The sequence below is a fragment of the Tasmannia lanceolata genome, unplaced genomic scaffold (genome assembly GCF_043159265.1).
Source record: "Tasmannia lanceolata isolate RefF3 unplaced genomic scaffold, GAP_Taslan_0.1 ptg000008l, whole genome shotgun sequence".
NCBI lineage: Eukaryota > Viridiplantae > Streptophyta > Magnoliopsida > Canellales > Winteraceae > Tasmannia > Tasmannia lanceolata.
Genome location: NW_027518685.1, coordinates 67,312,103 through 67,334,651, shown reverse-complemented (window position 1 = coordinate 67,334,651; position 22,549 = coordinate 67,312,103). Strand labels below are relative to the sequence as shown.

At 38.0% G+C, this 22,549-nt stretch overlaps 1 protein-coding gene across 1 annotated transcript; it reads left to right on the top strand.

Moving 5' to 3' along the window:
• The first annotated feature begins 12,715 nt into the window (after positions 1-12,715).
• On the top strand, positions 12,716-13,791 carry LOC143883241 (receptor-like protein 1). The gene is made up of 2 exons (XM_077386589.1): positions 12,716-12,776; positions 13,268-13,791. Exons 1-2 carry the CDS (start codon positions 12,716-12,718, stop codon positions 13,789-13,791), a joined length of 585 nt encoding a protein of 194 aa, XP_077242704.1.
• Positions 13,792-22,549: the final 8,758 nt, after the last annotated feature.

Genomic DNA, 22,549 nt, shown 5'->3' with positions numbered 1-22,549 from the left:
GAGAAAATATGTTGGTGGTGATGGTGGGAAATGGAAAAGAAAGAGATGCTTCAAAGCGCATTGTCGCTTTCCTTAAGATGATAATATTCGCCCCCACCGGTGTTATCTATATCTAATGTTTGTTGACGCTTTGTACTAAAGCGGAAACAAACTCTAAATCACCTTTGGATAAACAAGTATTTGAGACACCGGTTACTGTTTCTACATAAAACAATACACTAGAATGGATTTGTGAAAAGAAAGCAAAGAACAAAGTTGATAAACTTCCAAGAGAGTAATTTTGGCTATGGATTTACTCGAACTCAAGTCTCACAATTGTAATTTTTGTATTTTATTTCAAAGGTTGTTATCTACTCCCTTTTTGTTTGATTTGCACCCCTACAAGGTCACCTTTTAAAAGCATGTTGAAATTTGGCCGTTAGATCGCGCCAATCCACAATTCTATAGTCCAGAGCAATCTTGGAGTGATTATTGGTTTGTGTAAAACCTCCGTCCTCCCCTCTAACTGCTAGATCAATGATCCACAGTGTGGATTGCACCCTTTGGCTTTTGATCGTTAGGACGTGACGGGACATAATCCAACAGTCCTCATCACACCTTATCACCCACTAGCCGTTACACCACGATCTGAAGCTTTTGATAGCACCCACTCAAGCACTAGCCGTTGGAGGGTGTTGGACCAAAAGATCGACCACCCCCAACCCGACCGAGTGGGACCTTGATCGATCCAACGGTTCATTCGGCCACCTACACGACCGATCCATTGTCAATCCAACCGATCAACTAGTCTTTATTAGACGGCTCATATCAAATTTGGTAAATTTTAAACTCTCCAGTCGCTCGTAGCGATGATGCGAAGTGCACCAAAAGAGCGCCTACAGACCACACCGCGCGTGCGGATGGTGCATTGCACCGTGTCGTGGGTCCACCTGTTGTGCAACAAAACAATAGAGAGAAGTGGATAACGCTATATATACCCTTTTTCAACTCTTTGAACATCCAATGTGGGCCTATCCCCCCAAAGCGGTTTTAACCTCTTTTCCAAAGCACCCCAACTTTTACAAACCAAATGCACTTTTATATATAAAACCTTTTCAAAACACTTTTACTTCGAAAATACACTTACAGTTATACCACTAACCTGAAGCCAAGAGCCACATCTACAAGCAAAATTCTTGTATGTTACAATGCACAAGAATGTCATATCAACATACATGCAATAATTACCCAGGCGACATGTTAGGGAGTCTCCAAGGAGTTCAATGCTATATTGCAACCAAGAATGAAGAATTTTGCTGACATGACACCCGGATGCCAAGCAATATCCCTAAGCCTCCCCTGCTTTTGTGCAACCAAACTCACTCTGAATGTAAGGATGTGGAGATCGAGGGGTGCCATTCTTCCCTAGAGGGTCCCACAGATTGGAGTGATTGAGACCTAGTAATGAGTGATTGAGATGGTCATATGGAGTATATGGCACGGCATAGACATTTGGTGAGGTGTTCTTTTCATGAGAGAAATATAATGGAAGAGAAATTATATGGTGCCCGACCGTCAAGTAGCGTCAAGGTGGTACTTCGAAAGTACCACCCTTGATCTTTGATCCAACAGCAACCTCTTAAAGAGTGGGCTGCTGTTGGATCAAAGATCAAGGGCGGTACATTTTTTATGCTGCTTGACGGTCGGGCAACATATAAAAACTCATAATGGAAAATGAGAAAAAGAAAGTAGATGAGAGAGAGAGAGAGAGAGAGAGAGAGAGAGAGACGGCAACCCATGCTCATTGAAATTGAGAAAAGTAATAAGAATAAAAAGTCAAACCGACCCCACTCCCCCCTAACTCCATTCGCTAAATGGCCTAAAAAATCAAATTCGAACCGACCCCACTCCTCCCTAACTCCAATTGCTAAACTGCCTAAAAAATCAAATTGGAAGGTAAACGAAATAATTAAACTCTCTTGATCATACCCAAAATATATCTTGGATTTTAGATACCGTGGAGGCTACTTTGAGTCATGTGGGCCTGTTTTCAATGAATGTAATGATAGACTTACTAACGAGTGATTGGGATGGTCATGTGGCGTATATGACACAACATCGACTATTAAATTTTAATTGTTTAAATCTCTATCAACAAGACTGCTTTTTCACTAGAAGACCCTATTAAATTTTAATTATTTAAATCTCTATCAACAAGACTGCTTTTTCACTAGAAGACATTAAATACAATCCGACCCGCACTCCACACTAGACGCAACCGTCTCAATTACTCATAATCTTCCATCCAAGATAGGTCCCACAAATTAAGATTTTTCGATCTTTTGGGAGATGATAAATTCACACCTCCTGGTAGAATATAACACTTTTTTTTACGTGAAATAGGGGTGCGAATCATCCTACAAGGGGTGCAAATTTAGCATCGCCCTTCTCTTATCCTTTTCATAGGAGTGAGAGTCGTCCACAGGAGATGTTCTGTCATTTTCAGTTGGGTCCCATATGCTTTTACTAGTCATAAGCCATCAACGAGGGAATACCTGGCTAAATCTTTTATAAAATAGTACTTATTGAATTTTATTAAAAGTTAAAATCTAACCATAAGGAATTAAAAAACCTAAAATACCTTTCCCTTTAAATACATCTGCTAGCTGGCACTTGTTTTGCTCTGCCCCATACAAATTTTGTATAACTCAACAAATAGGGAATTTATTATGAAAACATAGTTCTAAATTTTTAATATGATGTCTGTGCTTAGATATGAGTATTTTTTTTTAAAAGTCGGTCCCGCTTTGTTCAAAGATCCAAACCCTTCATATGGATTACCATAACATAAATATGTTGTGCCTCAATAATCCTAACCCCGGATCAACAGAACGACGACATTAAGGTGACCCAAACCAATTATTTAAATCTGGAGGAATGATAGATGCAAGGACGCCCTTGCATAAAGAGCTGGAAAGGTCCCTTGATTTGACCCAAATCATTAAGTAGAACAGAATTTACTTTTTTCAATCAACCGATTTGGACGGTAATAAAAAATGATGTGATGCAATCAAGGGCTCTTTATGCAAGGCCGCCCTTGCATCTATCATTCCTCATAAATCTGTAAACAAACTTCGGCTCAACTATTTGTTTTTAAAAAATAAATAAAAGATAAATAAGGCATAACTACTCCGAAGCATTATATAAAAAGTCATTCCAATCTGATAATGTTAGGAAATGGAATCTCACGTGTTCACACCTTACTGGCCGAAACCAAGAGTGCAAGTCATGATCGAGCAATCAAGACCATCGTTTTTTCTTTGTGGGATCCACCTATTCATCATATTCAATAATTTAATTCAGGAAAAAACGAATAAAGTAGGCTTGTGGGCCCCCCTGCTACTCTTTTCGCAATTTTCCACGGACATGGAAAAAGCAAGAGGTTTCGTAGTTTCTTTGACGACGAGGTCCGGTAGTTGGGCCCACTCAGGGATCCGCCTGCCGGCCACCACGCGTGACAAATTCGTGGAATGGAAGTATTCTCTTGTCTCTCCCTCCCATGTTAGACGGATAGAAAAAGAGACGACCTTTCCTGTCATAGTTGTGGGTCTCACTCTTTATGAGACGTTTTTCCCTTATTTGTGAGCTCAGCTTCTACTTTAGACATTTGGACGGTCCAGATTTATGAACGGTGAGGTGGCGAAGACTGGAAAGACTTTGGATCCTTACACCTTCCACCTTTCCTTCTCTTCATATAGAGTGAAACTACAACCGAGCTTTTAGTTTGGAGATAAACTTGCTAAAAATATGAGGGGTTTACACGCGTATAGTATTGTTGGGGTGTTGTGGTTTGTGAGTGTGTGTTGCTGCTTTTACAGGGGCCAAGCATGTTTGGAGGAAGAGAGAAAAGCTCCCTTACAATTGAAAGACTCCATCAACGACTATCCAAATAATACTACTTATTCTGTCTTCCAAGATTGGGTTGGAGAGGATTGCTGTCAATGGGATCGTGATCGGATATCATGCTCTACTTCTTCATCTCGCGTGATAGGAATCAACCTTGAATATGAAAGGGATCCTTCGTTTGGAGTGTGGTATCCTAATGCTACTCTGTTTGCCCAATTCAAAGAATTGGAGTCACTATATTTGATTTCTAATAAGATCGGTGGTTGGGTTATGCCAGAAGGTAATACTTGTTTCCTCCAATTTTATAAAATCCTTCCTCAAATTGCATAAAAACCCTCAATCTCTTTTCTTAGGCAATTCAAAGATATTGATGGATGTTTAGCAAATCAGGTTTTTCTTTTAGTTCAACAAATACCTAAAATGGATTCACCGTCTATATATTTTTCTAGAATTCTCCAAAAGGAAAAAAGAACAAAAACAACAATGGACAAATGGTAATTTGAAAGCAGCGGTATCCAACAATCATTCCTGCCATGAGGCCCATATATGTTTTAGTATTATTATAAAAGGGGAGGAAATATAGTCATCAGCACCTCACTCTCTCATCGTCTCTTCCTTTTGCTGGGTTCATTCAAATGAAAAACTTAAAGACGTTGAATCCTTGGGGAAATATGCTAAAACAAAGCAGCCAATCCTTGTCAGGTATAGAGTCTAGATCGAATCTTACAAACAGTCGATAGAATCATATTCTAACGACATGCCTTAGATAGTAATTGAATCACGTTTATGATTTGCATGAAACATCTTCTTTTCTTTTCTTCTTTGTTTCTCATTTGTAAAAAGCTTGTTTTCACTATAACTTGCTCATTTCTTGCATGATTATGTGGTTTGAAAAACCTACTATATTTGAATCCTAGCTACAACAATTTTGAAGCACTTCCACCGTGTCTGCTAACCAAGCTCTCTGCATTGCAAGCATTGTTCTTCTATACGAATAACTTGAAAGGAGACTTACCTGGTATTCTGCATTTTGCCATTTCATTTCTGTGTTTGTTGGAGTAGTGTGAAAAAATCAAATAGTAGATTTTTTACATTTAGAATTAGTGATGTGGAACAGGTGAGTAGGAAATGGGTCTTAAGCTGAAAAACTTTGATCTCTATAGACTGAGGTGTTTTAGGTAAAAAATCAAGTTTAATTTTTAGAGAAACATCACACTCTATCTTGGAACATTGTAATGAATGAGGATTTATCAATAACAACTCAGAACCGATCGGCCGAAAAGAAACACTTCAAACAGAACGTTAACTTCAACTCATGAAAGAACATGTTTCTATTTTTCTTGGCCCACTGACCGCTTAGGGAAATGATCGGATCTTATCACTATGGATGCAGAACTGATTTAGTAGGTGGAAGTTAAAGGAGATTCCTTAATTTCTCTTCACTTGTCATCTGAGCATAGAGATGACATGAGATGGGAAAGACCCTTGCAGATTCAAAGTTGACATGAAAGATAAATTTTACTAGCGTGGGACTGATTACCTTTGAAAACTGCCAAAAATGAAACTCCTCTCCTTTATTTATAGAGGAAGAGAAGTCTACTAGAAGCTGCTGCCATCTTATGACAGCTCAAGCCAGTTGGCTTGCTGAGGTGGCATGCCACATGGCTTCTTATAAGGCTCCCAATCATGTGGTCCCTTCTTGCCCAAAGCCCCCCCTTCTCGCCTTCTCTAAGCTCCCAATTGAGTGACACATGGTGTGTTCTTGTGCTTTCACTTTTAACAATCAGTCCTCCCAACCGACTATGCCCTACCATCCTTTCTACCCGATATTGCCTCTCATATGACAACATTGACAATCTACATTTAACCCCCTGTACGCATAAAGGAAAGTAAAAATACGACTACTCTATGCTAAAAAGAAACCCGCGCTCCTCAAACTCTCCACCTTCAAAAGGGCATTCCCTAAAGCTCACGTCTTTCTCCAGGCAGACTCGACACAGGTTCTAGGATGCCCTTCGCCCGGGGCCGATCTGTGTCAACACCTTGCCTCGTTGTCAATGGTGTATCGCACCACCTGGGTACTTCTGATAGTGCCTTGTCTTTATCTCCATCTTGAATTTCAAGTAAGTTTTATGTCCCAAGGCTATCCTCACGAATCAAATGTTTTTGCCATAATGTTCTATCATGATCCAGAAAAGGATCGTGCATGAAAAGCTCTATTAAGTCAAAATGGTCCCTTGTCATCTCAAGATCCAGGCCGTCCACTGCCCACACCCCTGGGCACAATATGGTCATCCTCTACAAATGCCATCCATTCTCCATCATCCTCTATGAAGTGTTCCTTGTATCTATGACGTCAGACTGACAATCCTCCCAAATCTCAAGTTGTGTACCACTATCCTCACAAATCTCACTTTGTGTGTCAAACTCCCCTGTCTCCACACAAGAATCTATCATCAACTTGCTCATTGTATACACATCAATTGATGTAGATTGCCACGTTTAGATCAAATTGTCATACTAGTTCCCAAAGATTAGCGGAAAACTCTGAAGATCTGATCTTCAAGACTTGGATCTAAATGCAAAGCTTTCAACAACAGTGATGAAGTTCGATCTACTCACTCTTCATAATGAGTTTTAGAACTCTGGTCAGGCTGAGGCTTCGCTATCACTATATTCTTTGTGAAATTAATGCTCACGAATGTATACTACTGCTCAGATTGAAGATTCTTCTAACCAAGGACTTTTGATTCTTTGAGATTCAGTTGTGTTTCAGTGATGGAAGATGCAAAGCAATCTCAGATTTGCAAGCTCCAGGTTGAAACAAACTCCTCCAATGATTGCTCCTTAGTAAACTCAATTTGGCCAAATCCACTCACTTGTTGTTTGACAATAGCTAGCTAAATTGGAGTTCGGCGAGGTTTCCTTCACTCTCTGAACTGGTTCGAGTTTATTGTGAAGAGGAGAAGTAGATCTAGAGAAGATATTAAGAAGTATCAAATTGGTAACTGAATACCTTCAGCTCTGAGTTCTCCTGTTCTAGGAAACTCAGATCTAGCACTTGAACCCAAGTATTGGAGGGGAAAAATACAAATCAGAGAGAATGAGCAATAGGACCTAGAACTTGTAGAATTCCAGAGTGGAGAGCCGGAACTTGTAGATCCGGAATGCCTTTCTATTCAGGTGGACCGAAGCTCAGCTTCAGAAAGCTATCGCCTCAAGCCAGGATACAACAAGCATGTGGCAGCTCAAACTCCACATAGTTGATTTTCATGATAACATAGCACGCTGTCTTTTCTCCTTCCAGCTCAAAATGGATCAAAGGTTCATCAATACCAATTCTCAAATACCTGTTTGGATCGAACAACCAAAAAGCATAGAATTTTCTCAAAAACAGAGTGTCGGTGGTACTCTGTTTCTGTGTCTTCTAGAATATAAGAAACAAAAGTTGAATCCTTTAAGATCAAGTGGATTTGTTGTTTTGTAGAGAGTAAGAAGATAATAAGTATAGGATCCACAATACTTGTTGTTAACAGTTAGCACTCTGTATTCCATTAAGACGAATGATCAGTTTTCCCAAAGACGAATTATATGCCATGAAGTAGTATAAAAACACAGTGGTTTTATTGCCTCCTAGATGACTCCTTTCCCCATTTCAATTCTGTTCAAGGAAGGCTTTCAAAATTGCATGAAAAACATGAATAGATTCCTTCATTTTTTCCCATTTCAAAAAAAAAGATTCCTTCATTTTCTATTTTGATCTATTAGATCTTTATGAGGAAAGATCTCAGAGATGAAGTCCAGCAATGAAAGAAGAGATGACCGAATGGATTGCACGTCTAGAACAAAGCGAAAAAGAACACTTATGGAATCGAACAATGAGGCTCTCCTCCAATTGCTAAATCTCTAAAACTCTAAGTCTAATGAAAACAAAGAGAATTCCTCAAGTATCCTAATAAGCTGCAGTTCTTGTGACGGGGATGGTTTTCCTGGTATGATCCAAGGAAAAAAAACAATGGAGACAGAGCAATGTGTGATGCTCTGTTTTTTTATTCTCTGAATAAATTCAATGGAAAACTATAAAACTCTCAATGGAGGAAATATGATCGACCAAAGAAGAAGGATCTTGTCACTCCTTGATGTGCTTGTCATGAGACTTTCCATTTGAGTTGCTTGTGGAGTAATCTCATATTGACCTGAACTTAATCCACAATACTAACAAGCGAATCATTAGATTATAAATTTCAATCAATTTGGGTTTGGGATCAATCAAAACAGGGGTGATCGTTGAACCATTGGGCTTACAAAATTTCTGCAAATTTGGTGGACTTTTCGACAATTTATGTGGAAATTTTGGTGGACATCTTTAAAATTTTGATGGGAATATTTAAAATCTGGGTGGAAATCTTGTCAATAAGCATGAAAATGAAATTTTGGAATTTCAATGAAACCGTGTAAAACAAATGACTCATTGTGAATTTTGTTTCGGTCTTGGCCGAATTCCGAAACTTCGGCTGAAATTTAAAACCATGCCACCAGTCTGATGTCTTGGAAAGCAGCCCTCACTTCCGCTTTGTTAGATTCCTTGATACCAAAAGGCCCAGGGAAGGCTCGCTTAGTATCTCCAGTCTTGTCTCTAATAAGGCCTCCGATGCCGGTCAAACCTGGGTTGCGAAATCTAGAACCATCGAAATTTAGCTTCAAACAACCGGGGTGTGAGTGACATTTTTAGCATTTTTCATAGAAGTGATATAGAAATTTGTGTTAGTATCTAAGTCAAATAAAAAATGTGGAAAATTGATCGTACCTCTTGCCATGATGATCATATTGACATTGCTTTATGATATGTGCTACTTTTGAAAATGCTCCTATCTTTGAGTATTGTTGATCACTGGAATGATTTTGCAATATAGTCAAGTTATGATGCTCAGATCAATAGAATCTTTGGCCTTACCTTTGGTATATCAAAGAAAAATTATCATAAAATCCTGAGATCTGAATGTCTCTTGCTCCCATCAATCAAAAACCCATATTAATAAAAGAGATTAGGGTTAACCCTCCTAGTGAAACACACCTTCCTTCTTAAAGTTGAACTTCTAATAGATTTAATCTTTAATTTATCTAAAATCCATTTTAGCAAAAATCCTAAACACGGATTAATAAAAAATCTAAGTGGCAATGTCGGCTACCCTATTAGATCTCACGAGAGATTATTCCAGCATTCTCCCAGCGGTCCATATTGACACTGCTATGTTCTGGGTAAAAAAAGACCGGGCTCTGGACACTTTAAATTTCTGAAGTATGGGCATACATCATTTCCTTCAACAAATAATCTCTTTAGTCTAGTCTTTCAGGGAAAATATACATTCATGTAAAAAGAACTAAATATATAGATCATGGTAGCAAATACCCAAATAATGAGCATTACATTCCATATATCACGGAAATAATGATTTCCTTTTATGAGTACTTAATGTGGTGCACTCTTTATGATAAGACTAACTAATATCCATTCCATTCCAACTTTATGTTGTGCTCGTGGTTAATCTTCCTTTGACTATATCCAAATGTATAAACTTTACCTATGATACAAATCATCAAATTTAGTTTCAACATTAAAGTTAAAAGTGTCTCGTAATCGCGATCAAACACTAAGGCCCTGTTTGTTTTAGATTTTGAGAATTGATTGTGAGTTCAAAACTGATTGCTGGACTAAAAATTAAATGTAATTTTGAGTCCAATAATCAGTTTGGGACTCACAAACTATTCTTAAAATCCAAAACAAACAGGGCCTAAATGAACTAATCAATCCCATATGCTCTACATGCCCCTTATGTGATATGTATGGAAGCCTTTCTTTGTCACTTGGTCTGCGGCTATCATCACAATGTATATGTGCTTCACAGTAGGGGTGGACATGGTTCCGGTTCGAACCTAGGAACCGAACCGAACCGGCACATTTGGTTTGGTTCGGTTCGGTTTGGTTCCATTTCTATATGGTTCGGTTCCGGTTCAGAAATCCGGGAACCGGTGCAAATTCGGTTCGGTTCTGGGTTTGGGATCCCGGAACCGAGAACCGAATTGGTTTAATATGATTTTTGCTTTGGATATTAGGGATTGTTTGCTTTGAATATTAGGGCCTTATTATTACCCAAATTTGTAGTTCATGGCTTCATGCATTGCCAAAATTTGTGCATGATTATCCCACTTGTTTGTACTTCTTCATACTTCATATAAGTTTTGCATTGCCCAAATTTGCGCCTGTTACTGTTACTGTTAGTGCCTGTAATTCATATATAAACAGGGCCATTGGTGAAGGTTGGGTAAACCCAGAACTGAACCGATTATATATGATTCTGGTTCGGTTTGGTTCCACACATATGGTTCGGTTCTGGTTCCAATTTCAGGGAACCGATTATATATGGTTCGGTCATGGGTTTAGCCCAAAACCGAACCAAACCGGACCATGTCCACCCCTACTTAATACCCAAATGATGATCCCTAACGCTCTCCCTAACAATATGATACTTTAAGTAATTATGCTTATTGTCATTGTCACTCTTCTTTCTCCTTAGAGAAGAAACCTACTGTAGCATTATCCCAATAAATAACATGTAGCCTAGAGATATGAGTGCACGACTCCAAGCCTTGTGATAAAATTCTACAACCATAGTGCCTGTATCGCAGTCTTGTAGCATGGAACAAACTCTGCATCAATACTAGAAGAAAAGATCTGACACTAATACTTCATGTTTTGTATGAGATGAGATTTCCCTCCTTCCACATAAGTAGGAGGACATCCCTAAGGTAGACTTCATATAATCGAGGTATTGTATTTATAAGAGAAAATTAGCAGGTTAGCCTTTTGTGACTGATCCTTAAATAAAACATCGCTCAAACAAAACCTCAAATGAGTCTTACGATCAAGCCTAGCGTCAACATCATGTCATACATAGGGACAAGGGTGTGGAATCAAGATCATTGATCTGGTGAAACATGATGAGGAAAACCCATATGGTTCTAGTCCCGTTCCTAATGGACATCCCATTCACCCAATTAACTGCTATAAATAATCAAAGCTTTAGCTTCTGATAGAGAAAACCTTAACGAAGCCTAATACTCAAGTGCTAGGATCATTCAATCAAGGTTGGGCAAACAATAATGTGCCAGGTTTATGTTCGCCAGTTAGTTAACGAAACAGATCACGTCCACAGGGCACAAGTGGAGGGCCCAGGATGTGAGCCCAGGAAGTTATATGTCTTCAAGGATGCGAAGAATTGATAATGACTATTTATCTCGTAGACTATGAAAATATAATAAAACAAAGTTAACTTCTTTTTTTTGGAAACCTTAAAACGAGGGTTGGTTAAAGAACCTAGTATCATGTCTCTTGGCAAAAGTAACAAATCATCGCAGGGAAGTTGGTGGTCATGAGAGTCACACCTTTGATTGATTTAATCCAAAAGAAAACAAGGCCTGAGAATCACTTTTTTAGCTTTTTTCTTTTAAGAAATCTGATTTTTTTCCTTTGCATCGAAAGGAATTTGTTTTTTGGTAATAAATTAAATGTGCTCATATGTTTTTGTCTTCATCATTTTCTTGTAGGTTTATGCAGCTTGAAGAGACTCAAGACTCTAGATCTCAGCGATAACCAACTTGATGATCGAAGTTTTCCATCATGTCTAGGAAACCTTTCGTCCCTGAAAGTTTTAGCTTTATCAAATAATAATCTTAGAAATCCACTTGGCATCTCAACAGGTATGGAGTGGCAATAGTATTTTTCTCATCCGAAATGATGATGGTTGAAGTAGTTTTTCTCTTCACTTTCACTTATCTCATAATTTCAAAGATAAGATGATGCATATAATACGCTTTTGGTATAGGCCTTAGGATATCTGGGGATCTTTAGTAGCTGCAATCCAAACAGGGCTGAAACAAATCTCATATGTTTTTCTGCAATCCAAACAGGGCTTAAACAAATCTCATAGGATGAATACTAGGCCAAGATCAGATACATTGCACATAGGCACAAGGGTGTGCGTAACCAAGGCCCTTGATATGGTAAACTATCATGAGGCAACGCATATGGCCTTGGCACCACGCCCAACGGCCATCCCATCAGTAAGGGCCCATTTGGATACCCAGAAGATTTTGATTTGGATTCCTCACATTTGCAGCCCTTTTTGTGTTGTGATTTGGATCCGGATCAAATCCTTGGATTTCCAAATCAGCTACTGACAGTGAAAAAAATCAGATATCCAAATATGCTGTGGTAATAAGTAATTGGAAATCCACAAATCTGTCTCCCTCAACATGAGCTGCCGGATCTATTCATTTTGTATTCAAAACTCAATTCCAAATCCAAATACACAATATCAACTATCCAAACGGGCCCTAAGATTATTTGTTGAATACAAATATGAAAGCTTTAGCGGCTTTTGGTGTGAGACCTACTAAATCAAGGCTTAGGATCATCTGATCAAGATTGGAAAAATGATAAAGAGCCACTTTTGTGGCTGTCTTCTAAATCAACAGAATTGATCATCTCCACATGGCACAAGTGTGCCCAGAAAGTGATCAATAGGGAAAAAAATTCTAAGGGTGATTTTTTTTAGCATTTTTCATATGAGTCATATAAACTTTGAGATTTCTCCCTTGCATTGAGAGCAATTTATTGTTTAGTAATAAATGAAATGGGTTTTGGGTTTTTACGTCTTGTTCGTTTTTTCTTGTAGGTTTATGTGGCTTGAAGAGACTCACGTATCTAGGTCTCAGAGATAACAATCTTCACGATCATAGTCTTCCATCATGTCTAGGCAACCTCTCCTCCATGGAAAATCTGGATTTATCAGAGAATAATCTGACATTCACATCTGGCGACATCTCAACAGGTACGGGGCAGTAGCATTTCCTCACCCAAAATGATGATGTGTGAAGTATTTTTTGACAGGATTTTGTTATTTTTCTGACATAATACTACCCGCTTTAAGAAAAGTAAACTATAGATTTAATAAAGAAAATGGGAAATGATATTCCCACCCCATCTTTTAAGATCTTTGGATCTCACAAGTCAAGTCACAACACAGAGACAACCAATGGAGGAAGTTGGTGGTCTTGAGGGTCCCACCTTTGATTGATCTTATCCTTACATTTGATAGGCCTTACATTGAGTCAAGGTGTGAGAATATTATTTCCCAAAATATGACTATTTACATTTACACTAATAAATTGGAAAAAAAAGAAAAATAAAATTTTATTAGAAACTTGTTTTTTAGCGAAGAATTTTATCTTGCCTCATAATCATACAATGGGGCTTCCTCGTTATCATTTTGCAACATCAATCTAATTTTGTCACCATTTTCTCTCTGTCTTATTCTTACAGGGATATGCAAACTAAGGAACTTAAGTTACTTGAATCTCAGGAGCAATTCAATTGAGGGCATTTATCCATGTATGGAAGGCATGCATAACCTGCGATGGCTTTATCTCTCCGACAATCGCGTTACAGGGAAGATTCCTTCATTTATTTTCAACAACCTAACGAAGATAGAGTCTATTGATCTTTCAAATAATCAGTTCATGGGTATGTTCTCATTTTCTAGTTTTGCCAACCTCTCGCAACTTTCAGATGTTGACCTTTCAAACAATGTCCAATTAGAAGTCGAAACCCAATACCCATATTGGGTTCCTACTTTTCAACTCCAGCGGTTGTCCTTAGAAAATTGCAACCTCAACAAACATAGCACTCGTAGCATTCCTAGCTTTCTTTCTAGCCAGGTTAAGTTATCTGAATTAAATTTGGGTCATAACTCTCTTAAAGGGATCATCCCATCTTGGCTATTGTACAATATGTCAAGTGATTCCTTGTCGTTGACGGGTAACTTGTTCGAAGGCTCAATTCCTTAGTCTACCCACAACACTATATCATTTCTCATTGTTCTAGATATCTCTGAGAATAATCTAAGCTGGTCACTTCCTACAAACATCGGCACACTCTTCCCTCAATTGAATTACTTCAACCTATCCAAAAATATTTTGCAAGGTAGGATCCCCTCATCCATGGGTGAAATAGAACTCTTATCTATATTGGACCTATCTTCCAACAACTTTTCAGGAGAAACGCCACATCAACTCACCAAAAATTGCACTCAGCTGGTTTACCTCAATATATCAAGTAATAGATTGCAAGGAGACATTCTCCCAGTTGATGCTAACTTGATACAATTGCAATATTTATTTGCCAGCCACAATAACTTCACTAGAAAAATTCCATCTGGCCTGTTAAATAGCCCTTACTTGATGATTCTTGATATGCGAAAAAATACCCTATCCGACACTATTCCTAGTTGGTTATTCTCCCTCTCAAAATTGGTATCAATTCTTTTAGGGAATAATTTATTTCGAGGAAACATTCCAATACAACTGTGTCAACTAAGTAACCTCCATACCTTGGATCTTTCCAATAATTCTTTTTCTGGAAATATACCTTCTTATCTCAACAACATAAGTTCATGGAAGAAAACAGAGCAAATCCAAATTTCAGATGTTTTCTTACGTCGTACATTCTTTCATCCTAGGCCTTCAACTTCTTTCACCACAAAGGGTGTAACTTACTTTTACGAGGGCATTCCTTTTAGCTTGATGACTGAAATTGATTTGTCCATGAATCAGCTGGAGGGTGATATTCCATTCCAAATAGGAGACTTGGGAGAGCTTCTCTCATTAAATTTTTCCAACAACCGGCTAACTGGCCATCTTCCACGATCCTTTCAAAACCTAAAAAGCTTGGAGAGTTTGGATCTTTCTCACAACAAGTTAGTTGGGAGAATCCCTTATGAATTATCTCAACTGGATTCACTTGGCGTTTTCTTCGTCGCCTACAACAACCTATCAGGTAAGATCCCTTATGAGAAACACCTTACCACATTTGGTAATGATAGCTACGAGGGAAATCCAAATCTTTGTGGACCACCACTAGAAAGAAATTGCTCCTTGGAAATCCCTTCACAACCTCCTAGAGATGAGGGAAAAAATGCTAGGGTTCTTGAAAATCCTATGATTTTCTACTCATTCGTGGCAATGTCATATGCATTGGGATTTTGGGGAGTCATCAGCTTTCTCATCCTCAACAAAAATTGGAGGCATAAATACTTTAGAGCTATGGATGCATATATTGACTGGTCAATCGAGAAGCTCTCAGAATTCCGCAGTTACTTGAAAAATTGTTGTTTCAAATAATGGTACAATTTTTCTTTAGCTGTAATGGAAAATGATTGTTGGAACTAATAATAAGCTTTATCTTGAGTTTTAAGTTAATAATTTGATATTTTTGCAATGAATGGCTTATGACCACAAAGATCAAACCACGTACCCAAAATGATGGTGTTGATCACTCCATATCAACAATTATATGGTTGGGATGGCACAAAAAATATAACTGCTTGAACTTTTAATAAATTATTGTTAGATAATCATCACCTGCATTGTGAGGATGTCCCAGATTGTGTTGGTTGTTCCTAGCAATCTCTTTAGACTATAACATCCTCTTAGAGTGATAGCTGAGATAGCTTCACTATATATATAGACATTTTACTAAGTAATTACTCAAAGTTTCTGAATTTCTGGATGAATGGTAGTTTAAAAACTATTGACCTATTTGGCGTGTCTCACGGTTCGAAAGACCATTTTGTCATCTTCTTCTCATATTATTTTTCCTATCTTTTCATCTCCTGCAATGTGTTTGTTGCACCACCGACTACCAATGAAACCCAGAAGTGGAAGAAGAGGAGGAAATAGTAATATGTAGCCAATGGGTGCATATATCTAGTCCTAGACAATAAACAATTGACATTTAGTTTTTTTGTTTTAAAGTAGAAATTTTGAAAAAATAAAATTTGATACTTTCTTTTCATAAGGCTTTATAAACCTTGTAAAAATTTCTTTTGATAGAGCTCAATTTCCTCATATTAAAAGTTTCCAAGTACGAAGAAAAGATCACTGTGTAAAATAGGGCTTTATAAACCTTGTTTTCGTCATGTTCCACAAATTGCCACATCCAATGTGGATGTTGTGTCTCGGATATATCGACTGATTATATATGGCACATCATACACACTAAAGAGAGATAATATATGGTGAAAACAAGGCCCCATGTATGATCTATCATCACACTCAAAAGTAGCTTCATATCACATAATACATATCTATAACAAACAATAAGGAATACCTTGCTCAAAACATTCTACTATATAGTTAATCCATATGACACAAACTCATCAAGATATATATCATTTACCTTAGTCATTGGAATATAGAAAAGGGAGATGATAAATTTGCACACCCTATAGGATGATTCGCACCCATTTAAGGTGAATTTACGTCAAAAAGTGTCAAAAAGCATAAACAAGCATCAGCCTTTAACGCTTTTTTTACATCAATTCACGTTAAAGGGTTTGAATAATCCTACATGGGGTGCGAATTTATCATCACCCCATAGTAAATCCATAAAATATGCCAAAATGGTTGAGGTCAAACTGTTAACTATCTATAGCCATCAGAATATAGTATATCCACAACTGCACATGATAACCTAGAGGTCGGCAGTTCAATCCCAGCTTACCTACCGAAAAAAGGAAAGTAATAAGCTTTGCTTGCTTGTGAAAACTTTCTAAAACTTACAGAAGACTTAAGCTCTTGCTAGCAGACTTGGAATCCTTTAGGCCCTATTTAGATGACAAGAATTTTGAGGAAAAGTTTGGAAAGGAAAAAAAATTTCAAGGATTTCGTACTTGTTTTACACATGAAAAAGCTAATTGGAACCACCACTATTCAAATTTTTTTAAGAGGAACTTACAATTTATAATAATATCCTTCCAAATTAACCATAATCATATCATTTCCATCTAAATTGTGGAAAAATGAAAATTTTCCAAGAAAGTTTTTTCCATCTAAAAATATTTTTCTTACAACTCAAACAAGGCCTTAAGGTACACCTGAAAAGGAATCTTAATGACTAGCTTAATACATTCCAAAGGAGGACTTCAAGGCACCTAAAAAATACAACACTTGCTTAAGACTGGCATAAGTCTGCTAACTAATGTTGGTTGTTGAAAGGTCAGAAATGCTACACTCTCTAACACCAGACAGTATTACTGAAAGGATATTCCAAATCAAACCATATGAAACGAAGAATCATGATCATGGAGAGCTCAAGATTAATATCGAAGGAACTGGAATTGGTGGAATTCTTCAACATGACGAAAGAATGATTCTTGGTTTATTCTCCATTGAAGTCATGAAAGAACAATTTTTTGGACTAGAGCTCTCATCCATTTTCATGGGAGTGAAAATGGTGCAAAAATGGGGAACCCCAAATCTATAAATTAGAGCCGATTAATTATTTGCAGTAGATGTAATTACGGGGAAAATCCAAGCCCCAATGGAAAATATCCCAATGATAACCCACATTCGAAAAATCCTCAAAACTTTCAGAGCCTGGTGCATAACTCACATGTCGACGGAAGCAAACTTGGCCGCAGACTTCCTCTCAAAATGAGGTTGCCCATGCAAGGGAGAAGATATCCCTCTTCTCCTCATCCCTCCAATGCTCAAGGAAATAATCCAATCAGATAGGGAAAGAAAATTGTACTCTTGTTTGTAATTTGTTCTCTAGTTTCATTTGTTCTTCTTGTATTCTTTCCTTCTATTCAATGCACTGGTAGGGGTTCCGCCAAACCCCAGCTCACCCATAAAAAAAATCTAGTTACAATTCATTGGGGCTATCCATACCTTATCCAGTATCGTTTTCTTAGTGTGGAGATCCACACCTAAGACATACTTTCATTGTAGTTATCCACACTAGCATATATGATAGCCATCCTCACTAGCTTAGCTTTTCTCACTGAATCCATCCGCACTTTATAAAATACTCAGTGTAGGTGTCCACACTATCGTAAATTTTCGGTGTGATTATCCATACTAATAACATTTTAAGTATAACTATTCACTATAGTACATATTTTGAGTATGATTATTCACATTTATGGGGTTTTCTTTTTTAAATGTAGTTTTCTACACCTATAGTGAAAGTTTTACTCCCTATAAGGTCCTACTTGTGATTGAAAATGAGCATGGGCTTTAGGATTATACTAATAAACGGCGGAAATGAAGTAATTGATCGCAAGAAAGTAATGTAAGAATCAATTGGTAAAGAAGTGACTTATCGAATGAGTTGAGGCATGAATATGAATCTGCTATCCATAAGGCAAATATTGCCCTCATAAACGACTAATCGATGGTACATATGGGATCTCCAATGTATGCCTCCAGGATACAACAACTCCGCTCCAGGATTGTGGATTCACACAACCTGGACACCTTGGAAAAATGATTATGTTTGCCATGATAAAAAAAAAATAGAACAGAAAAGGGACCAAACTTTACAGGGGAAGAAGGGAGAGAACAAATATATTCTAAAATAACTTTTACGTATTCTCGATCGAATATTTTAAAAAGTTAAAGAGACATGATTAATGAAAAGTTATGTTGAAAACTGTTTTTGAAATGTTTTCATAACGATAGCTTATGCTAAACTAACCTGACCCGGCCCGGCCCGGCTTAGAAAACTCGCTACTCAAGCCCCGGAATGATATTCCAAATCAAAGTAATTGAAAACACGCTACCCAAGCCCCGAAAAACACACTACCCTTGGAGATGATGTGCCCCCTTCTGCACTAGGTTGATCGGCGTTCGGCTCCCAAGATACAACAATCCATTGGGTCTCTTCCGGAATCGATCTGTGGGGACGCGGGTAGAACTCACGCTTAAAAGCTAGCCGTTAAGGGGAGAGTGCCCATTCCCTTATAAAGTCCATCCACATCTATTACACTTCCGATTTGGGATCTTTGGTTTCACGTGGATCCCCCAACAATCTCCCCCTCCATGTGGAGACAACGTGGGAACTACGAGATCTTCCCCGAGAGATATTTTACCATTCTCGGAGGCATACCGGGGTTACTGAGATCTTCCCTGAGGGATTTTTCATCCTCAGAGGCACACCAGAGTTACCACGGCCTGGCATTGATACCACTAGTTGTTTGACATGGTATCGGATGCAAGGGTCCTGAGTTCAAACCTCCTTGATAACAAAAATTCATATGCAATGGCCAAATCCAAAAGAGAGGACACATGTGCCACATGTAGGCCAACCCTAAAAGAGGGGCCACAGGTGAGGGGGTGTTAAAGTATAAAAGAATAAATATTGCCTTCTCCAGCCGCTTAAGCTTTTGAAGCAACTGGTTGTTTGACACGATCCCTCGAACTCGTCACCACCCGTGTTACGAAAGATGATAAAAGATGTAACCAAAAATAAATCAATGGAGTTTCTGAAGAAGAAAACAGATAGCTTTTATAGAGATGAAGAGACCTCACCAGAAAGTGGTCCTTCTCCCATTTTGAGATTATCGAAACAAAGATTTTGTAGGGAAGAATAAACATGAAACATCTCCACCCCTCCTAAAAGCCCTCTTAACGTTTCCACTTTCCCTCATTTATAGGTTTTAATGTCTCCCACCGTTTCAACCCATAAAAAGTACATAGTAAATAAAATCTTTTGATTTCTTTAAACATTGAGAAACATTAAAACCAAAATGTCACAGAAATCTAGCATGTAAACGAAGCAGAAGTGGGTCTTGATAAATGTCTTTTAAAAAGGAGAATAAAAGGGAAATGATAAATGCACCCATTTTCATCCCTTGGGACACCTGGCTAGAGTGTATCTATGACTGCAAAGGGGCTGATGTACTTCACATTTAAGGAGTGAAGTGACCTGATTGCCACGTACAATGCAGCCGGGTGTCCCAAGCGATGGAAAGGGGCGCATTTATCATTTTCCGAATAAAAGTGTCTTTCATTTTAGCATTTTCCATTTCCATTAAGGCCCTGTTTGGATTGCAAGAATTTTTCGGAAAAGTATGGAAGGGAAAAATATTTCAAAAAATTCCAAACTTTTTTACACAAACCAACCCTATTCAATTTTTACTTAGGGACCCTCAATTTCTGATAGTATCCCTCTAAATTAACCAAACAGGGTCAGAGAATGCAACATTGCCTCATGTCGGATGGGGATGAAAATGGTGGATTGGAAATGACCTTTCGTGTCCTTATATGGGAAGTGATATATCTGCCCCCTTTTCTTCCTCGGGCCACCCCTCTAGTGTATTTATGACTACTCTTTTCAACAGGGGTGGCCAGTGAAGAAAAAGGGGCTAGATATCATTTCCCTTCAAAAAGAGAATGTGGATTACACAATTGCTAATTAGTGGGACCACCAACACGAATGTAAGGTGGGAAACTGGGTAGGGAGTGTGATTTAGATGGTCGTCTGAAGTGTATAACACGTCATAGATATGGATAATTGAAATGGAGATTAAGAGCCCTTTCATTGAAATTGTTGGTAATCTTTTGGAGTATATGCGGGAAATGATACTTTTTCCATTCTTTTCTAATATTTTCACCCATTTTCGTTTATCTTTTCCTAAAAAGATGGCATTTCCAAACTTTGTTTGATTTTTAAAGGAAACAAAAGGAAGGAAAAAAAATGCAAGAAAACCGAGAGTAGAGTAATTGTATTGTCAATATGTTTCATTTGGGCACACCTCATTGTGTGACAATGGGGCATGCCCCACTAGGACATAGTAGGTGTCAACTTAGGTTGGTCTAAATCGCCCATTTCATGTTGTGACAAATTGTAACGGTGGATGAACAAAGTGACTCTTTAGAACAAAGAATCATAGTAGGAGAGAGAGAGGTAGGCAAGGCATAACGAAGCTTTCTCTTATAGATTCTTTTTCTCCACTTATGAAGGTGGCTACACAGAAATAAGTCCCATGAAAATTGTTGGGGTTGTTGGGGTTCCATGCAAAAGCAAAATAGTCCCACATCGGTTAAGTAAGATGGATGGGGATGGATTATAAGGGTATGGGCATCCTCCTTCTAACAGCTAGCTTTTAGGGGCGAGTTCTACCAGGTTAAATTCCCTACAGATGGTTTGCTTCCGAGGGCGGGAATGTCCCTCAGAGAAGATCTCGGAAACCCCAATTTGCCTCCGAGGGCGGGAATGTCCCTCGGGGAAGATCTCGGAAACCCCGGTGTAGTATCTTGTGGTTCCCGAGTTGCCACCACGTGGAGGGGCGAGATTGTCCTCCTTGCTTCCGCGTGGAGGGAGAGATTGTTGAGGTTCCACGCAAAAACAAAATAGTCCCACATCGGTTAAGTAAAATGGATGGGAATGGGTTATAAGGGAATGGGCACCCTTCTTCTAACAACTAGCTTTTAGGGGCGAGTTCTACCCGGTTAAATTCCCTACAAAAATAATGCATACGCCAAGAACAAGGTCTACACCCCGAATTCCGGACAAGTATGCCCTTACATATAGGAAAAGAGCAGAGTTAAAGGGGAGAAAGTTATCTTAAAATTGAGACAGCAAGCCTTTTTTTTTTTGTTAATAGAAAATTAAAAGGATATGAAGGCACCACGTCAAATGAAAAGTGGCCTTTCATTTTAAAACAATACTTTTTCACAACCTAAAGTGTCTTCTAGTTGGAAACATCATTTCACACAGAGAAATGTCTCTTTCAAATTTCTCATTGAAAAATCTCATTTTTCTATTTTAAAAAATAAAATATTTTAAAAATATCCAACATTTCAAAGGCACACCAATCATGCAATATATCTTGATAATATGTGTTAATGTCTTTGACCCCTTGATGAGATGAATACCACAAGATATTGTGTTTTATTTTGGATTTAAAACCACTCTCTTCATCTCTTGTGTCTTGATTTGGCTAAAACCTTTGAGAGATTGGATTATGCTCAACTTGTATCATATTGTGAGAGATTTCTTCATTCTTCATCGTGCAATCAGCCCCTAAAATGAGGCAAAGCAAGATCTTTCTCTTCTTCATTCATTTTCATTGTAAAGGTGGAAGGGCACCAAGAAGCTTCAATCTTGTATGGGCTCGCATACGGCCTACTATAGAGGATAGCAATAGTATATTTCCTCAAGGAGCAAAACTTGAGAAGAGTGGAGTATGCCATGGTTTGAAGGCCGAACTACTATAAATTATTGGTGTACATTTCTCTTTCCATTATCTTCTTTTCTTCTCTTAGTTATGCTTATCGTGTTTATATTTTCATTCTACTTGGCTAACCACTCAACTAAATATTAATAAGCAAAAGGGTTAGGATTAAAGATCAAAGTTTAAAGAGCTTAAAATTTTAACAGCCAACCAATTCCCACCCCCCTGTTTAGTGGTTGCCCTACTTGGGATTCACATTGATTTAAACATAAGGCTTTAGATACATCTGAAGGCCACATCAAAACTAAGTTCTTCAAGGAGAGTATTCAACGTTCAGAAAATGTGCATCATCTGCACCTTCAATTTGATCATCATGGCAGAGGTAACGATCTATTTCCGCTTATGGTTGATTAATTTTCTAACAAATATCATCAGTAGGCTAAATAAAAATGTATAATTTAAGAAAAAAGTATAAAATAAAAAAAATCATTAAATTATCATGTTATTTTCACAATGAATTATAAAAATGAAAATATCTTGATATTTCTTAAAATCTCGGGATTATTTCGGGATTTTCTCGTTTTATA